Below are 17,500 nucleotides of genomic sequence, written 5' to 3' on the forward strand. Positions count from 1 at the left end.
AGCATCGCTATTCTGGGCATGTGATAATAGCCGAACATCTAGATCTACTGTGAGCCTGTAGATCGCCTATTTTGGATGAAGAGATTTAGTGTAGGCTAAGAGGGAGAGAAAAAAAAGTGGACCAAGTATAGACCCCTGGAGGACCCTGGTCAACATAGGGTTTAAGTGGCTAAAGTACATAAGCAAGCTACAGTACAGATTGTATGATGGATATGGAGTATGAGCATTGTAAGACATACTTCCTCTTTCCATCATGTAAGTCTTTAACCTTCAGGCTGGGCCCCTCCGTTTTCCCCTTTCAGCTCCCAGGATTCATCACTTCCTCTATTATCCCTGCTAAGGAGAAGAAGATGAGTCACATAGAGAGGAGAGGAGAGTGGCGTAAACGCTTAAGCTTAAATTCAAACATAGTCTGTATACATAGTACTGTATGACGGCCTCGCTTGCCGAAAAGCTCAGATCTTTAAGCCAACAACTCGTCACACTCCTCTTCTCATGAGTTTTCATCTTAATTTTTATTGCCCTTTTTTTTAGGCACTTCTATCCTTCCAGCTCTTCCGCCGTTCTCTGAGACGATCGCTGATTGTCGACTTGTTTGCCAGTGTAAAGGCGTTGTTTGGGCCGTTTAAGAGTAACTGGCCCTTTTCAAATTATTCTTGATTAATTGTTTAGAATATACATATTCAGTCTGTGGCAATCTATGATTAATGCTCTAAATAAGGGTTTCAATGGTTATTGGTAGAAAATACGCTCTTCTCCCTCCTGTATCATTTTCAGTAGAGACAGAAGCAGCTCCATTCTGCTGGCTGTGGCTGTGGAGGTTATATACTGTAGCTGTAAATATGGAGACTATTAATACAAAATACTTGGTTTCGTGTGTGTGTGTGTGTGTGTGTGTGTGTGTGTGTGTGTGTGTGTGTGTGTGTGTGTGTGCGTGTGCGTGTGCTTGTGCGAGCACGCGCACAGGTCCACATATGTTAATGCATACGTCTGGCATTTAGAAGTGTAGGGAAGTTTAACAAGGGAAATTATTTAAATTTGAGTTTAATTTTTTTACATTATTACATTATTTTATCAACTGTATCTTTCATTCAGAGGAAAGAAAGATGAAAGCACGAGATGGAGAGACTGGCAAAAGAGGAGAGTAGCCGTCTCTTGAAAGAACTGGCAGAGTCAGGAAGTGATTAGGCCGCTACAATAACTCCAATAATGGTGATAGGGAAAGCATGTCTGCAGCCACAACCAGTTAGCCTCATAGAGCACTTCCCAGTATGGTTCCTATTTCTCGGCGAGGCCAGGGAGCGAGGAAGGAAGGGACTCAAGGGAGGATGGGAATGGGAGAGAGGGAGACACAGCACATGAAGGTGAAGTGGTTTCAGGGCGTGGGGAAGCAGGTAGCATGGTTCAATGTTTCAAGCCGAGCACAGGAGCTACAGTGTTCTAAGTTGTTATTAACAGGGTGATAAACTGTCCATCTGTGATATTTTGTTATATTGTAGCGTAAAATCGTCACAGACACCCTCGTAAATCATGGGTGGAAGCAAGGATTCATTGTAGCTGCAGCCTGCATGACGTCTGTTGAATCAAAGTTGACCCGTTAAGCTGGCCACATCTCCAACACCACATGGACCCCCTGCTAGCTTCACAAAGCTACCAGACCTCTCCATCAGCAGCACAGAGTCTTTACCGTCATAGAAGAAGTACCTGCAACCGTAGCAAGCCCACTTGAACCTTTTTTGCCTATAATGACATGCTTACATTTTTCCCCCCTAACTCTAGTGGATGGTGGAGTCCGTCATCTCAGAGTTATGGGGTCTTTGAAATTAAAAAGTTTGAGAGCCACTGGTGTAGAGAATGACCATAGACTAGCATTAAATATACAACTTGGAATACTGTGAGGTGGATGAGGAAGGTGTGCCAGGCCAGGCCAGGCCACGCCAGACCAGGCCTGGCCTGGCAGTGAGGAACAGGTCTGTCTGGACTCGGGAGGAAATAACCCTAACAGAAAGGCATGGCGCGGAGAGACTGAGAGCAATCTGCTTTTGAAATGGCCTAAAGTGGCAGCTTGTTGAACAACATAGCAGATAATCCTGTACATGCCTCATCGTTTGTCATTTTGTATTTGCTTTTTCAATTAATCTTCCGTGGCACTTTGTAATCCATTACTTCCTGTCAGAACGTGTGTTCACTTGCCACACCTGTCGAGGGCCAGATGTCCTGACAGCGTGCCATCCGCAAGGCGGTGTTTGAACATCTGGAGCGCCCCCCCCCCCACACACACACACACACACACTCACACACACACACACACACACACACACATACACACGCTCGGTGCCAATGCACACACACATACTCTCCTGGCCCTCCTCTGCCAACCAACAGGTTTTGTGATGTTCGTCCATTCTCTCCTCGTTCCCACATGGGAGACGTGCTGGGTTTAATGTAGCGTGTCTCTGTTGTTACAGGACCTCCAGGAAAGCGAGGGAGGATGGGAAGACGAGGAGATCCCGGTAAGAAAGACGTCCCGCATCTGCTTTTACTGTTTATTCTCTCACCGTTTCTCCATTCTCTGCTTTCCTGCACCTTCCCTCCATTTTTCTGTCTGACTCTCTCTCTTTTGTCTTGTATCCCATACGCTGTCTCCTCCCTCCATCCCTCTCTCTCTCCCTCTCTCTATGTCTCTCTCTCTCTCTGTTTATCTGTCTCTCTTTGTCTTTCTCTCCCTCTCTCTCTCTCTCTCTCTCTCTCTCTCTCTCTCTCTCTCTCATTCTCTCTCTCTCTCTCTCTCTCTCTCTCTCTCTCTCTCTCTCTCTCTCTCTGATATCTGATTGATTGATTTTATTTTAGTCAAAGAAATGCAAGTTAACTTCAACACAATATAACTCCAACTCAGGATGTACAGTACACATAAAGTGTCATGAAACACTTATTTCCAATGTGGTCCTGAAAAATAAATACAATAAAGAGTCGCACGCAACACGTCACATGAACTCACGAAAGACAAAGGCACTAAAAATAACCTAAAATACCAAACAAACAAATACCAAACCATAAATACACAAATTAAAAGTACATCACTAGCCCGTAGCTTTTTCCATAACAGTATTCTCACACTGTTTTTAAAGGAAGGTTTAGATTGAGACTGCCTGACACACAGAGGCAGGTCATTCCAAAGAGAAATACCCTTGCAAGAACTCTTTGACTCTAGGTATCACATACAGTATACCTTTTGGTTCTCTCTCTCTCTCTCTCGCTCTCGCTCTCGCTCTCTCTCTCTCTGCCCGACCAACCTTCTCTGCTTCCATCTCCACCGTCTGTCAGGATGTGGTGGAGGTTCTGGTAGGATCTGGTGGAGTCAGTGAGTCACATGGTGGGTGATGAAGTGCACCACCAGACCCTTCTCTCTGTCCCTCCCTATTTGCCCCAACGTAGCGCTAACCTTGGCCATGTGGTCGTGCTAACCTTGCCCATATGTAAGCCGCTCCTGCTGAGCGGTAGCAGCTGCAGTAGTGCAGACCTAATGAGATTCTACCTCACCAACATCATTATCTGCTGTTATTGTGTTGCATTTATTTATTTGGTTTATTTTTTCAACCAGACTACAAAACACTCATTGGAAAACTAAGCATTGCCATTTTTCTTTTTTTTTAAGATTTATGTTTGGGCTTTTTATGCCTTTATTGATAGTACAGTAGGTAGACAGGAAACAGGGAGAGAGAGATGGGGAGTGACACGCAACAAATACATTGGAGCCTAGGTGCCCGGACCGCTAGGCCAGCGGTCCGGGCCATGACCTGAGAGGCTTAACCACATGAACCCTAGTGTTCCCTATTCTGGGTCATGTCAAAATTGCCGAGCATTTGCTGAAAATTGCGACCATTTGGCGAAAATAGCATATCTACAAGCTCAAAGAGCTAAAAGAGATGGGAGAGAAGAGATTAGGTGAGGGACAAAAGGAGTCCCAAGTCTAGACACCTGGAGGACCCTGGTCAAAGACGCACAGTATATAGGGTTTAAGTGGCTATTTTACAATAGCTAATGTCAAATGCTCTAGGTTGCCTGCAATGTTTCAGACTTTTAGCGTTCAACTTCAGGGAGCCTGACTCACCTTTGTATCAAATGTTTTTTATTAAGTCTCCTGTGTTGCGGGTCTGGGAGTAATAGATGATATTATCAAAGAGGATGTGTGTAAGCAGGCTGTGATTCATGGGTCTGGTCTGGAGCGTTTAAGAGACGAGGTCTCCGCCTCTGTTGACTAAATACAGCATCACCGTTAAGCTTTATGAGAAGCAGAAAGTCACATCGCTGTGCTGCGCTTGCTGTGCTATCCTATAACTTCCTTACAAGAGAGAGGGATTCCCATTCATTCATTCTTGTCCTCCATGCACAATGAAACACTCATAAACAGGTTATGAACAAACAAGAACATCACAACAAATATGTTACAGTGTGCCCAGGCTATTTAAAGCCTGATGTATATTTAGATACACGCCAGTGTCGCGCACCAACAAAAGCAGTTCGACTTGAGCTTGTAGATTGGTTATTTTTGGTGGAGCGACAAGTATAAATCAGGCATACGACTGTGATTGCTGAGGGCACAGAACTCCTCCCAAAGCATGTTTTCTTTGGGAGAATATTTCCCTCCAGCAAAATCACTTCAAAGTGATTTTCAGTGGATTGAAAGCAGCATTGACTGTATTACTGTGAAGTGATGCAGGGTGTGGAACCATACTGGGCCCCCCAACTTCCTCTGTCGTTGCTTCTGATGACTTCTCTTCCATATTATTGTATCCAAATAACTTTATACAGTACTGTATGTCTCCCCATCCCCGTATCTTTCACGTTATCCAACCGCTGCTTGATCAGCATAGATTGGAGCTGAAAGCCAATCCGAGCTCTCTATATCCATCAGGAGAACATCAGGACAGCTAAATGACAATGTTTTGCATCAGGCCTGTAAGTCTTTCCAGCCGCCTGGTGCTTGCAGAGAGGCCGTGGGATCAAAAGAACGACCGCCGTTTGTGTCTTTGCCGAGATGGGTTGATGCTCGTTGACTGCTCGTTGTGTGTCTGAGGGTCTGGGCTTTGGCGAGGCGATGTGGTTCTGTTTAGCTTGTTCCTCTCTTGTTGTTTAGTTTCTTGTCCTAACGATGCGGCCTTGCTTACAGTGCGGTGGTGGGGTGGCATGGAGTGGCTGTTGTTGCGCCATGCTCTGTTTGGCCCACGACTCCAGGACAACTTGTAACAACAGCAGAGAGCAGAGACTTACCAACTCTCATCTCAGGAAGACGAGAGAAGGGGAGAGGACTGAGAACAGGAATTAGTCAATAAGAAACAGGACAGTTGTTGGAGCGATCAGACCATCATCTTCTCTTCTCTTCTATTCTTTTCTCTTCCTCTCCTTCTCTCTTCCCGTCCTCTCTTATCTTCTTTTTCTCAATCTAGTCAACCCGTTTCTTTATGCCCCCATACTCTCTCTGCATCTTTTTTCCTACCTCCCGTTGTCTTTTTTTCTTTTTCACAAATACGTACGTGTGTGTGTGTGTGTGTGTGTGTGTGTGTGTGTGTGTGTGTGTGTGTGTGTGTGTGCGTGCGCGTGCGTGTGTGCGTGTGTGTGTGTGTGCGCTTAAGCGCATGCACGTGTGCGCGCGCGTGTGTGTATGTGTGTGTTTACCTAGCTGTCTGGCCCCTTGGGTCTTTATCCCAGCGTCTAGACGCCACTAAACCTGATTGACTTGTCTCTCATGCCTCATAAACCACGACACCTCTGTTTCTCCGTCCTCTCATTCCGTTTCCCCTCCCACCGTCAACTCCTGTTTCCCTTGTCTATCAAACGGTTAACTAAGAAAGGTTCATAGAGATTCTGGTCACGTCGACTGGGTTCGGTGTGTGTGTGCGTGTTGTGCGTGTGTGTGTGTGTGTGTGTGTGTGTGTGTGTGTGTGTGTGTGTGTGTATGTGTGTGTATTTATACAGTAACAGCACACCACAAATATCCCCCACCATTCCCCAAGAGGAATCTGCTTCCAATCTTGTTGAATCTGTTTAGATGACTCTGTTTGCCTCCATGCTGATTATGCTGCGTTGCCGTATACTGTATGATGGTACAGTATATGGCTTATTGTGTACGACCAATGGGAGCAGCCACAGGCTGTGATTGTGGGAGCTTCATGATGATTGGTTTAAAACCGGATCAACACAAGCCAACCACAAACATAAAGGCGCTTAATGTAAAACCGATATATTAAATTCATAAGGGTTCAGGATGGCCTGATTAGTGCCGGGGGGGGGGGGAGGCTTTTCATTTTTGTAACATTCCACGTTACGCATTTAGATCGGACAAGATATAGTGTGTAAGAACGTTTTTTTGTTTTAGAGACCAAGACCACTAACCAGAGAAGAGCTCATTTACCTTTGATCAATATTATTGTGCTTGGTTAGACAGAATGTATGAAAAGCAGAATTCACTTTTTGTTGCTCAAGATCAACATCTGAGTGTTTTGAATTTTCGATCAGATCTGAGAGTTCGCCCCCAGAGGTTCCTCTAATGTTTTACAGGGACCCAGTCGGGCCAGAGCATCCCTTTCATTTTCCTAAGTCTCCCTGTTTGTCCTCTAACTAATGGTCCAATATCTGTTCAGAAAACAGAATCTCTGCACAAGCTCATGCCTTAATGCGAAACATGATCCATTTCCCAAGAAGTCAGGCCATAAGTGTATCTGTTTGTCATAACGGTTACACCGCAACATCCATTGGCAATGACCTTAATGAGCTCACTCTGTACTATAGTTATATGGTTAATTACTGCCATCATAGAACAGACCACATTACATGTACATGTTTCTTGTAGTAGGCCAGTGACAATCTGAAGTGATTGCTGTACAAACCATAGAATGCTATAACTCATATGGTACATACATTTTTGTCTCAACAGAGATGGAGACTGCATGAACATGCAGTACGTTTGCCTCATGTTTGATTGTCCGTCTTTCTTTGTTTTGTGTTACAGGTGCTCCTGTAAGTACAATCTCATCACATCCAGGTAGTATGGAAATTAGCAAATAAAAGTGTTACACATACAATCACTGCGTTGACATTTCACAAGCCTGTTCTCGTGTAACAGGTAAGAGAATGAGAGGTGTATTGGGAGTGCACGCACACGCACACACACACACACACACACACACACACACACGCACACGCACACGCACACGCACACACACACAAATAAAGAAATGCTTGAGCCCGTCAGGTTTGCATTTAAATGTCACACATCCCTTGAATATTACATTGTATAGCTGCAGGAAACATTAGCTCTTGCTTGATCATAGAACAAAGCTCAACAAGGTGATAAGAAGGTCAGATGTGTGTGCACACACACACACACACACACACACACACACACACACACACACACACACACACACACACACACACACACACACACACACACACACACACACACACACACTGTGCATGTGTGTTTTGTCCGTTGAGCTCTAACCTGTCTGATGTTTGCCTTGCTCTCTAACCTCACCAGGGCAAAGCTGGACGGGATGGATACCCGGTAAATTTGATTTGTAATTCCCCCTGTCACTCTCCAGTTCACCCAATCAGATCCCTGTTTTCTCCTGTGAACTCTTCCACTTTCTTCAGAAGCCATCTCAGGCCTTTATCTGTTTTCACTCCCTTTTAGCGTGTGATTAACGTCAACGCTTGTCAGCTTCCTGTCCCTTCACCCTGCCGTCCTACAATGAATGTTTTCTCTCCAGTGATTACCAGTGTACCCTGCCCCATGACTACGTTTAATTAAGTGACTCAAACACAAACACACAAGCCAAATGCACGCACAAACAAGTAAACAAACACAGAAACACAGACACACACACACACACACACACACACACACACACACACACACACACACACACACACACACACACACACACACACACACACACACACACACACACACACACACAATCAAACAAACACATGCATACCCAAAACAAGCAAACAAACAAACAAACAGGCACACACACATAGCCCAGAGGGATTAGCTGAGACTAATTGGAACATGACGTCTTGTCAATTGGTCAATTCCCATTGTGTGACTCATGCTGATGACATCACAGCAGCTGTAGTGTGCATGGGTACTAGTGGGCTGTCCAGACGGGCATCGGCCGTGCGCTGTTCGGTTGTGGTTCCTATGACTCACCCTGGTAGGTGGTTTAGGGTTTACAGTGTGGTTGTTTGGTCAGTTATTCCTCAGTATTTGCTGGTCTGTCAGTCCTCTCTGACTGCCCCCTTGTTTTAGTGCGGTCGAAGCTCTAATACAAAATGTATCGAGTTAATCTCAGTTGATTGTCGCCAGCGAGGCATAACATTGAAATGTGTACCAAGGCGTTTCTGTGGTTTTGGCCAAGGTTCTAGTGGCCTCTAGTGGTGGCTTTTGGAAACTAACAGCAGTCAGACGAAAGCCTAGTACGGTCCTGCTGCCTCTGAGCTGCTTTAAGTCATCTTCTAAATCTAGACTCTGGCTACGTACTGTAATACAAGCTCATCATTCAAGAGATGAATGTCCAATTCATACTTTTTCACATAGTGCTGTGACCTTGTAAATCTGCTATTTTCTGCAAATACATACAAAGTATAAATCAGTCTTGGTGTGTTGCTGGGGAAGGTGTGTGTGTGTGTGTGTGTGTGTGTGTGTGTGTGTGTGTGTGTGTGTGTGTGTGTGTGTGTGTGTGTGTGTGTGTGTGTGTGTGTGTGTGTGTGTGTGTGTGTGTGTGTGTGTGTGTGTGTGTGTGTGTGTGTGTGTGTGTATTGTCACATTTCACAGGTTTACAGATGTAAAAAAGTGGGTGTTTTTGTTATTTCCAGAAAGGAGAAAGAGAAATAAGGGGGGACTGGGGGGAGCAAGGGGGGAAAAAAAGACAAATCAACAAAAGAGATCTACACTGAACATAAATTTGCATATCCATCCGGTACAGTATATGAGGTTACAGGTGCATCAACATAGCAGCAGGTATATACTGTACATGGTATCAGACATTAAGATGCAAAAATAAAATTAGAAAGGATATCAGCGTGTTGTACACAAGATTAAGGTGCAAAGAGTGTCAGCGCAGTGTCAGTGTCTGGTTCAACCACACAGTCCACAAAGAGATAACTTCACTGGTACAGTCCAGTTTGGGGTCTCTGACACTCTGTTCCATGTTTGTGTGACCCTCAGCCTGGTTGCCATGGCTACCCACAGTAGTTAGTGCGGTACGGTGTGGTGCGGTGCGGTATGGCATCTCGTGGTGCGATTAGGACGCGAGGTCCCGTTGGGAATGTTGGGAAGTGCGTCCCCCACTTTCCCAGTCGGATTCTCAGTCTGCCTGGCACTGCACAGCCCTCCTGACGGGAAATGCCTGCTGCTAATTACACACAGGTGGACCAAGTGTGTGGACCAAGTGTGCGTTTCCATGCGACTCCGTCTTGTGTATGTGTGTGTATGTGGGGGGGGGGGGGGGGTTTGTTTATTTTTGTTTGCCTGTGAGTCTGTTTGATTGTGTGCGTGTGTGTGTGTGTGTGTGTGTGTGTGTGTGCGTGTGCGTGTGCGTGTGTGTGTGTGTGCGTGTGCGTGCGTGCGTGTGTGCGTGTGTGTGTAATTGTGTGCGTGCTTGCGTGTATGTGTGTGTGTGAGGAGGAGTCTGTTTATTTTTGTTTGCCTGTGAGTCTTTCTGATTGTGTGTGTGTGTGTGTGTGTGCGTGCGTGCATGCGTGCTGCACGTTGGTGTGTTTGTTTGTTTGTTTGTTTGTCTGTGTGTGTATACAGAGAGTTAGTGGTTTTCAGATGTTATCACATGTTTTGAGCAGATCTTATTAGTGAGTTGATTGGGTAAAGAAAGCCCTCCATGCAGACCATGCTGCTAGTTTATCTGGCTAAATCCACTTAGCATAATGTATGGAAGCAAATCCTATTAGCTCTGTAATACCGTAAATGAAATAATATTACGTTTGGAAGCCCTCCACAGCCCACTTAAGTATAGTAAGTGTGTAAGCCTGCTCTTACAGGCTGTGCTGTGTGTGTGTGTGTGTGTGTGTGTGTGTGTGTGTGTGTGTGTGTGTGTGTGTGTGTGTGTGTGTGTGTGTGTGTGTGTGTGCGTGTGCGCGTGCGTGTGTGTGTGAGTGACTGTGTGTGTGTGCGTGTGTGCGTGCGGTGTGTATGGAGTTACAAGGAAACAAAGGTAGATTAATCTCACTGCTCATTAACTCTTTGACTGCCAGAGTATTTTCATAAAGTACTCCCCCAGTGCCAGCAATTTTGGTGTTTTTTTATTTTTATATTTTGAATTTTTCTCATGAAAATAATTTAAGGACACATCATTTAAAGACCCAGCACAAATCCGCCACTAGAGAGCAGCACATGACAGCTTGATCATGTCGTTGGGTCTCTCTCACCCTTCTTGATAGATTAGACAAGGAAAAACATGAAAACGGATGTGACGTCGACCCAGATTGTTTTGATCGGCGAAAATTACGATGTGATACACGACGGCGATGACTGATCGTCACCCAGACCATAGATTATAGAAGAGAACCTGTCCGTTTGTCCGTTATACCGTGTGAAAACCCGTTTATTTACCTATTTTGGACGAAAATGACTGGGGGGAAAAATCAAAAAACGGAAACGGAATCCAGGTCATGGAACCGGATGCAGATGTCCGTGAAGTAAGTGGAACTCGAGAATAACATTGAATATTAAGCAGCATAGCACAATCAGAGATTAAACAATGAACGCGCGTCAAGCGCGTCGAACGCGTCGACGGCCAACTGGACAAAGTAGCACTTGACGCGTTATCGCGTCGTCCGCAGTCAAAGAGTTAACATAGACAGCAAAAAATGATCAGGTTTCTACATTGGAGGTAAAGATAGGTCACTCTCTCTTTGTTGAGTAACTTGTTTGTGCATGTGTGTTTGTGTGTGCCTGTGTTTGTTTGTATGTGTGTGTATATGTGCGTGCGTACGTACGTGCGTATGCATGTATACTGTAATGAGTGAACTCTGCAACCACTCACTATTACACTGAAGGCCAGAAGCAAGCAGTGAGTTGTGTGTGTGTGTGTGTGCTTGTGTGTGATCTTGCACGCATATATACTTTATATAACTGGTCATACCAATAACTTCTCACCCAGCTCATAGAGGATCAGATGAACCCAGCATGCGCTCGTCAGCACAAATGAGTCCAGGTCCAGTTCATGAAAGGCACCGTGAAACCGCCTCCATTGTGGCAGAAACGCAAATACACAGCTAGATCTCTTTCCTGCACCTGGCCTTTTTATTCCTGTCCTTTAGCTCTCTCAATGTTCTTGTTTCTCTTGGAAGTCTTATTCTTTAGTCTGGACAAAAATGTGTAGTTGCATGCAAACACAATTAGAGCCAGAACGATATATCGGGCATTATTGGACTTTTTTTATCGGTATCTGCAATTTTGCAGCTGATGTGTCCTGATTTAAACCACTTTCAACCCATTGTCCCTATTTGTGGCAAGGTTTTAAAAAATTGCTGATCTACAATCTCACAACATGTCACAAAATGAAATGCATTTTGAGCTTATAGATTGGCAATTTTTTGAAAGTTTTTGAATAGGGCTCAAGTTCTCAAGTTCTATAGTTCTTTATCTGTTTGTTTAAAAGTGAAATGTTCTCAAATAGAAAGAAAGAAATTAATCAAATCAAAAATGTTCAAATTGATGTAGAAGTTTTGCACATTTTGACAAAACATGAGTCAAAACATCGGTAATCGGTGGTCTAGGACTCTCCAAAATCGAGATCGACATCGGACCCAAAGATCTGTCATCGGCCAGACTCTAGAGTAGACACAATACAAAAAGGTAAAAGTGATCGTTTGTCAGATTCTTTCGCAAGTTGCGTGTATGTGTGTGTGCGTGCAGTGTGGGCGCATAAATGCATGTGAACGAACGCAAGGGTTCACTTTATTCAGGTGCTACACATGTGTTCCCCAGGCGTGAAAGTTCATCAGGATCATTCATAGCAGTTGCTGCAAAGCATTACTAACACGGTAAACAGAGTTAATGACGTGGTGTTTCTATCCCAAACATAGCATGTGATATCTCTTTCTCTGTGTGTGTGTGTGTGGGTTGCTTGTATGTGTGTGTGCGTGTGCTTGTGCGTGCGCGTGCGCGTGCGCGTTTGTGCGTGCGTGCGTGCGTGTGTGTGTGGGTTGTGTGGTGTGTGTGTGTGTGGTTGGGTGTTTAGCCCTCCTTGTAGATTCTGTCCGTCATTTAGACGCTGATTGTTAGACTGTGCCAGGGCCCGTCACTGAAACACTAACCTCTGGGCAATGATTTATGACAGGAAGAAGTGACAGGGGCTAGACGAGCATGCCCCACACACACACACACACACACACACACACACACACACACACACACACACACACACACACACACACACACACACACACACACACACACACACACACACACACACACACACACACACACACACACACACACACACACACAGAAGTTTGTATTACTATACTTGTTAGGACATCAATATTTTCAAAATGTCTAATCCTAAACCTATAATCCTAACCTTAATATAATCTAATTCTAAACCTGTATACTTTTAAAAATATTTTTAAACCATAAAACAACCATTTCTCTTGTGAGGTCCAGGAAAATGGTCCTCACAATGCCTATTCCTCATTATTCTACTATACATTTGGTCCGCACAACTATAGTTCTACAAACACACGCACCCAGCCAGCAGTGCGTTTACATGGGAGTGCTAGTGTGTGACAGACAGTGGGTCCTCAGTCAGCAGAAACAGAGCAAGGCCTCCATTGTTGGTGCTTCCAGGCCACTGAGCTGCAGATTAAAGCCAGACAGTACGTCCCCCCCCCCAACAACATGTCACTGATTTTCTGTCCCAAACACACATCTCTCTGGTATGCTTTATTGTGCTCTTAGGTTTTTTGGAACACTGTATTTATCAAAACAAACGGGTCTTTCTGTAACGTTTTTCCCCCTTTCTTCTGTAGAGAATTCATATTATGTAATATATCACAAATGATGCGCAACGTATCTGGCCGACATAGAGCAGGCCAGTTAAACACTTTCAACCTGGCGTTTCTCTCTTTTGTGCATGTCGTTATAGGTGACTTTAAAAAAAAAATAGCGCAATAATAGATCCCCCTCCAGATCCCCCCAAGTGGTTAAGGTTACGCTGTAAAATCCGGAGTGTTCATTTAACTCTCTGAAAGTTTAAAGTATATAGATAATAGATAATTCTAAAATGTATATATATATATATTTATAGAGCACTTAGCGAAACAAAGTTACAAGTGTTTAAGTGCTTAGCGAGAGCTTACATAATGTTGAATTTTTTTTATCAACAAACAGAACAAAAGCATGACAACCTGTGCAGAAGTTGCAGTGTGAAATAGAAAGAAATAGAAATTGAATTTACAATAAATCTCAGCTTCTAAATTATGAAAACCAAATGACAACTCCTGTCCTCGGACCCTCAATCTGGCAAGAAATAACCCATTAAAAAAGCCTTGATGGGAAACAATGGAAGAGTCCTTCCAATAGGTGCTGAGTGGGCAGTATTGAAATGCAAAACAAAAGAACTAAACTGTTAAATTACTATCATCAGGCATAATGAGGGCATTAATACATAGAAATACAGTGCAGTAAGAAATAAATACATTAAGTGAATCAAACGGAAACACATTTCAATCTATGCAAAGGCCTTTTGATACAAGTTCGTTTTTAAGAAGTGACTTTAGCCCATTCAATGCGGGAACGCACTGTGTCACTTAAGATTTCTTTGGCTATTCAAAAATAGCAGATATACAAGCTCATAGCACAGTACCGATTGCTGCGCTATGAGCATGTAGATCTGCTATTTTTTAAAGCGAACATTTGTAAAACATTTTGTTCCAGGGACCCCCAGAAGCAAAGATTTGAGTTACAAATGTTCGCCTTTTCAAATGTTCGCTGTTCACTATTTTTGAATAGCCAAAGAAATCTAAAATGACAGAGATGCATTCCCGGATTGAATGTGGGTTAAAGTAGCTGCTCAGGCAGGTGGTTCCAGAGTTGCCCTGAGAGCAAAGGCACGGCCTCTTGTCTTCAGTCTTGATTCAGGAACAACCAGCAGGTTCGTGCCTGAGGACCTCAGAGCACAGGCACATAAGGGCTAAATAACTGTAAATGTAATTAGGGGCCAGACCATGAAGTGCCTTAAAGGTAATCAGTTAAATCAATCCTAAAACAGACAAGCAAAGCAGTTTAGGGTTAAGTTAGAATACGAGTAATATGTTCTCTTCCCCTGGTTTTAGTTAAAAGATAAAAGGGGGGGAAAAGATGAAAAGTAAAGAGTAAAATATGTGGAAACAGGAAGACAATGATATTAAACCGCATGCAAGAAGTGGAGCGAAAGGCTTACAGAGACAAGAAGGCTCTGAAGAGAAGATAGGAGAGACATTTGTGTGCCATGTTGTTACCTTCTGTTAGTACAGCTCCTTTGAACTCACACAGACTGAGATGCTGAGTGGATTGCAGACACAACACTGTCTCACTGCATCCACGGCAATTAGCTCCTGCTGGATAATTACACAATCTACACAATAGGGAGTGCAATAAAGACAGTGAATATACCCATTCTCTCAGTGGGATTAAGGGCCGTGTTCATGCACACACAAGCACATGTGCACACACACAGAGAAAAGACACAGACATGTACAGTACTGTACCCCCCAGCTGAACCAAAGTTATTTTCCAGAAATGTGTTTAAAGAGAAATCAAATTGGTGGGAATTATGAGTCCTGCGCTCACAGAATCCTTTCATGATAAACACACACACACACACACACACGCACACGCACACACAAAATACAACCACAAGCATAAGAAGGCACCCCCCCCCACACACACCCCCACATTGAGGTTTTGGTGGTCATTGTAGAACTATTTTCACACTTTTTTTTTACATTAATCTCTCTCCCCTCTTTGTCACTCTTCCTCTCTCGCCCTCTCATCTCTCCATCATATACTTTGCGGGCCGTTCCACTTGTGGTAGAGATGAGGAGGTTTTGGCAGGGTTAACAGGGAATGGGGGGGGGTGCTTTTGTTCAGTCTGTGCTATTTTTATTTGAATTCCAGGCTTTCTTCCCTGCCTTGCCGTCTGTTTTGTAGGTTTGTACCACACAGGAGGGGGGGAGAATTAGTAAAACCTAAAGTACAGCATATATCCCACACATCAAAAAAACCATGCTATTCCCCTGGCTCCTGTGTTCCATTCTCTGTCATATTGATATATTACAGTCCGACCACTGGCCCATATTGGCCATTTTCCATTAAGAGTCACCTGTGACCCCTGTTCTGTCTTGAATTAAGCTAGTTAGCCTTTATTGTGTGATCTTATCAGTCATGTCCACTTCAAGAGCTTTCTGGCTTTGTGTATAACTCAAGAGAGTGTACAAATGGAACCAAATGGACACTACGGGTCCATTTGATTCCATACATTTTGTGCACTTTGAGTTATTTAAATAGGAAACTCTGCTGAAGTTGAACCTAAATCCCATGTGAGGAGATCATAATATAATAGTTTGGCAAAAAATACCCTATGCCTTCTGTTTATTTCTCCTGCGAAATACAGAAGTGTGCACCTGTGACGTCAAACGCGCCATTTCATGTTATCTTTAATTGACATCAATACTTTTACTTCTACTCCACTACATCTCAGAGGCAAATATTGTACTTTTTACTCCACTGCAATTATTTGACAACTTTAGTTAGTAGTTACTTTGTAGATTTTGATTATTATTACAAAACATGCATTAACCGCTCCAGCCCTATGCATAATTAGGCTATTTGAAAATAGCCGATCCACAAGCTCACAACGTGTCGCAAAGCGACGCGTTGTGAGTTTGTAGATCAGCTATTTTCAAAGCATTTTTATACATTTGGAAACTTGTGAAATGGGACATTGAGTACTTGTTCCACCACTGGATTTGTCTGTGGATTTGTCTGAAATTTTCCGCCAGGTCCATGATGGATATCAGTAGTAAGGTCACAGGGGTCAAGCACACCACTACTGTTTGCAAGTTGTCAGCTGTCAGGGATTAGACACAGGGTTTTATTGTTAAGAATTAACACACGTTCACAGACAGGCATCAAGATGGACACACACACACGCACACACACGCAGATCACAGGCCACTGTGTGGCTTGTTAGTGGCCATAAATCAGTCTCTTCTCGGTGTGGTTCAGTGTCTGGAGCCGGTGACCTCACCGTCCGTACCTCGCCTACCCATCCTGACGAGCCTTAGGGGAGCCGAGCCATTTTAAATGCTCACAGATGCACTGATATCACCCCCAGACACTCAGACAGACAGACACACACACACACACACACACACACACACACACACACACACACACACACACACACACACACACACACACACACACACACACACACACACACACACACACACACACACACACACACACCAAAAGAAAAAACACAGACACATCACAGACACCACACAGAGACACATCAAAATAATTTTACTCATATGTACCTGTACACAAGATGTCACAATAAAGAAACCTTAACCAGAAGAAGTCAAATGCATGCTGACGCATAGAAACGCCATCTCTCTCACACACTGAAGCCTACCCACAGGTTAGAGCATTTAAAAGGACAGAGAAACTGTTGCCTGGTTAGTTGCCCTAAATGCCACAGTAGCATCTGGTGAAGGAAATCTATCTGTGAGAGAATGCTTTATACGCTTGTAACACCAACAAATGTCCTCTTGGATTGGACCAATGGCGGTTGACACATCTCAGCTGTATCTTCTTAGTCGTGGCTTCAAACAACGATATTGAAACCATCGCCCACTTTTAAGTCCCAGTCATTTGTTCTTTAGCCGTCCAACACAGCTGCTGATGAAATCACCAGGGACCATGTAATCAAGAGGACATTGTGAGCCTCAAAGGCTTTTCTCCCTCTCGCCATAAAACCTATTACCACTGATGTGTTTGAACGGAGTCGAGAGTTACAGCCACACTCGGCCGTTACGAGACTGTAGGGAGGCGTACGGCGAACGACAAATGGTCCGACTGACTCATAATAGGAGCTGCTCCAAGATATCACTTTCGACTTGTTTCTCTCCCCCCTCCCTCCTCACATCTTCATCCATCCATCAAGACAGAGAGTGATGACAGGGTGGCAGGACTGCAGTCCAGGATATCTGAGCCAATCATGCCCCTGGGGCCTGGTAAAGCTGGCAAATGAAGAGGGAGAGAGTGTCTAATTTATCCTCATGTCAGCTATTCAGAGTCTGGGATTATTAATACTGGACTGCAGTCTACAGAGCCACCCGGTTCCAATGCAGGGTTGAGCAACCCACGACACACGCACACACACACACACACACACACACACACACACACACACACACACACACACAC

At 44.2% G+C, this 17,500-nt stretch overlaps 1 protein-coding gene across 2 annotated transcripts in view; it reads left to right on the forward strand.

Annotated features, from left to right (window-relative positions):
• Nucleotides 1–17,500, forward strand: part of LOC308076451 (uncharacterized protein) — a 169,461-nt gene that overhangs the window by 114,462 nt on the left and 37,499 nt on the right. Inside the window, exons 3-4 of one of the 2 annotated variants that reach the window (XM_080416739.1) lie at nucleotides 2,469–2,524; nucleotides 7,541–7,567. In XM_080416739.1, coding sequence (XP_080272865.1) covers nucleotides 2,469–2,524; nucleotides 7,541–7,567 — 83 coding nt within the window. Of the gene's footprint in view, nucleotides 1–2,468; nucleotides 2,525–7,540; nucleotides 7,568–17,500 lie in introns of those variants that run through there. The other variant, XM_080416738.1, reaches the window with a different exon arrangement.

Source organism: Gymnoscopelus braueri (genome assembly GCF_963280865.1).
Source record: "Gymnoscopelus braueri genome assembly, chromosome: 20".
In the NCBI taxonomy this organism is placed as follows: domain Eukaryota; kingdom Metazoa; phylum Chordata; class Actinopteri; order Myctophiformes; family Myctophidae; genus Gymnoscopelus; species Gymnoscopelus braueri.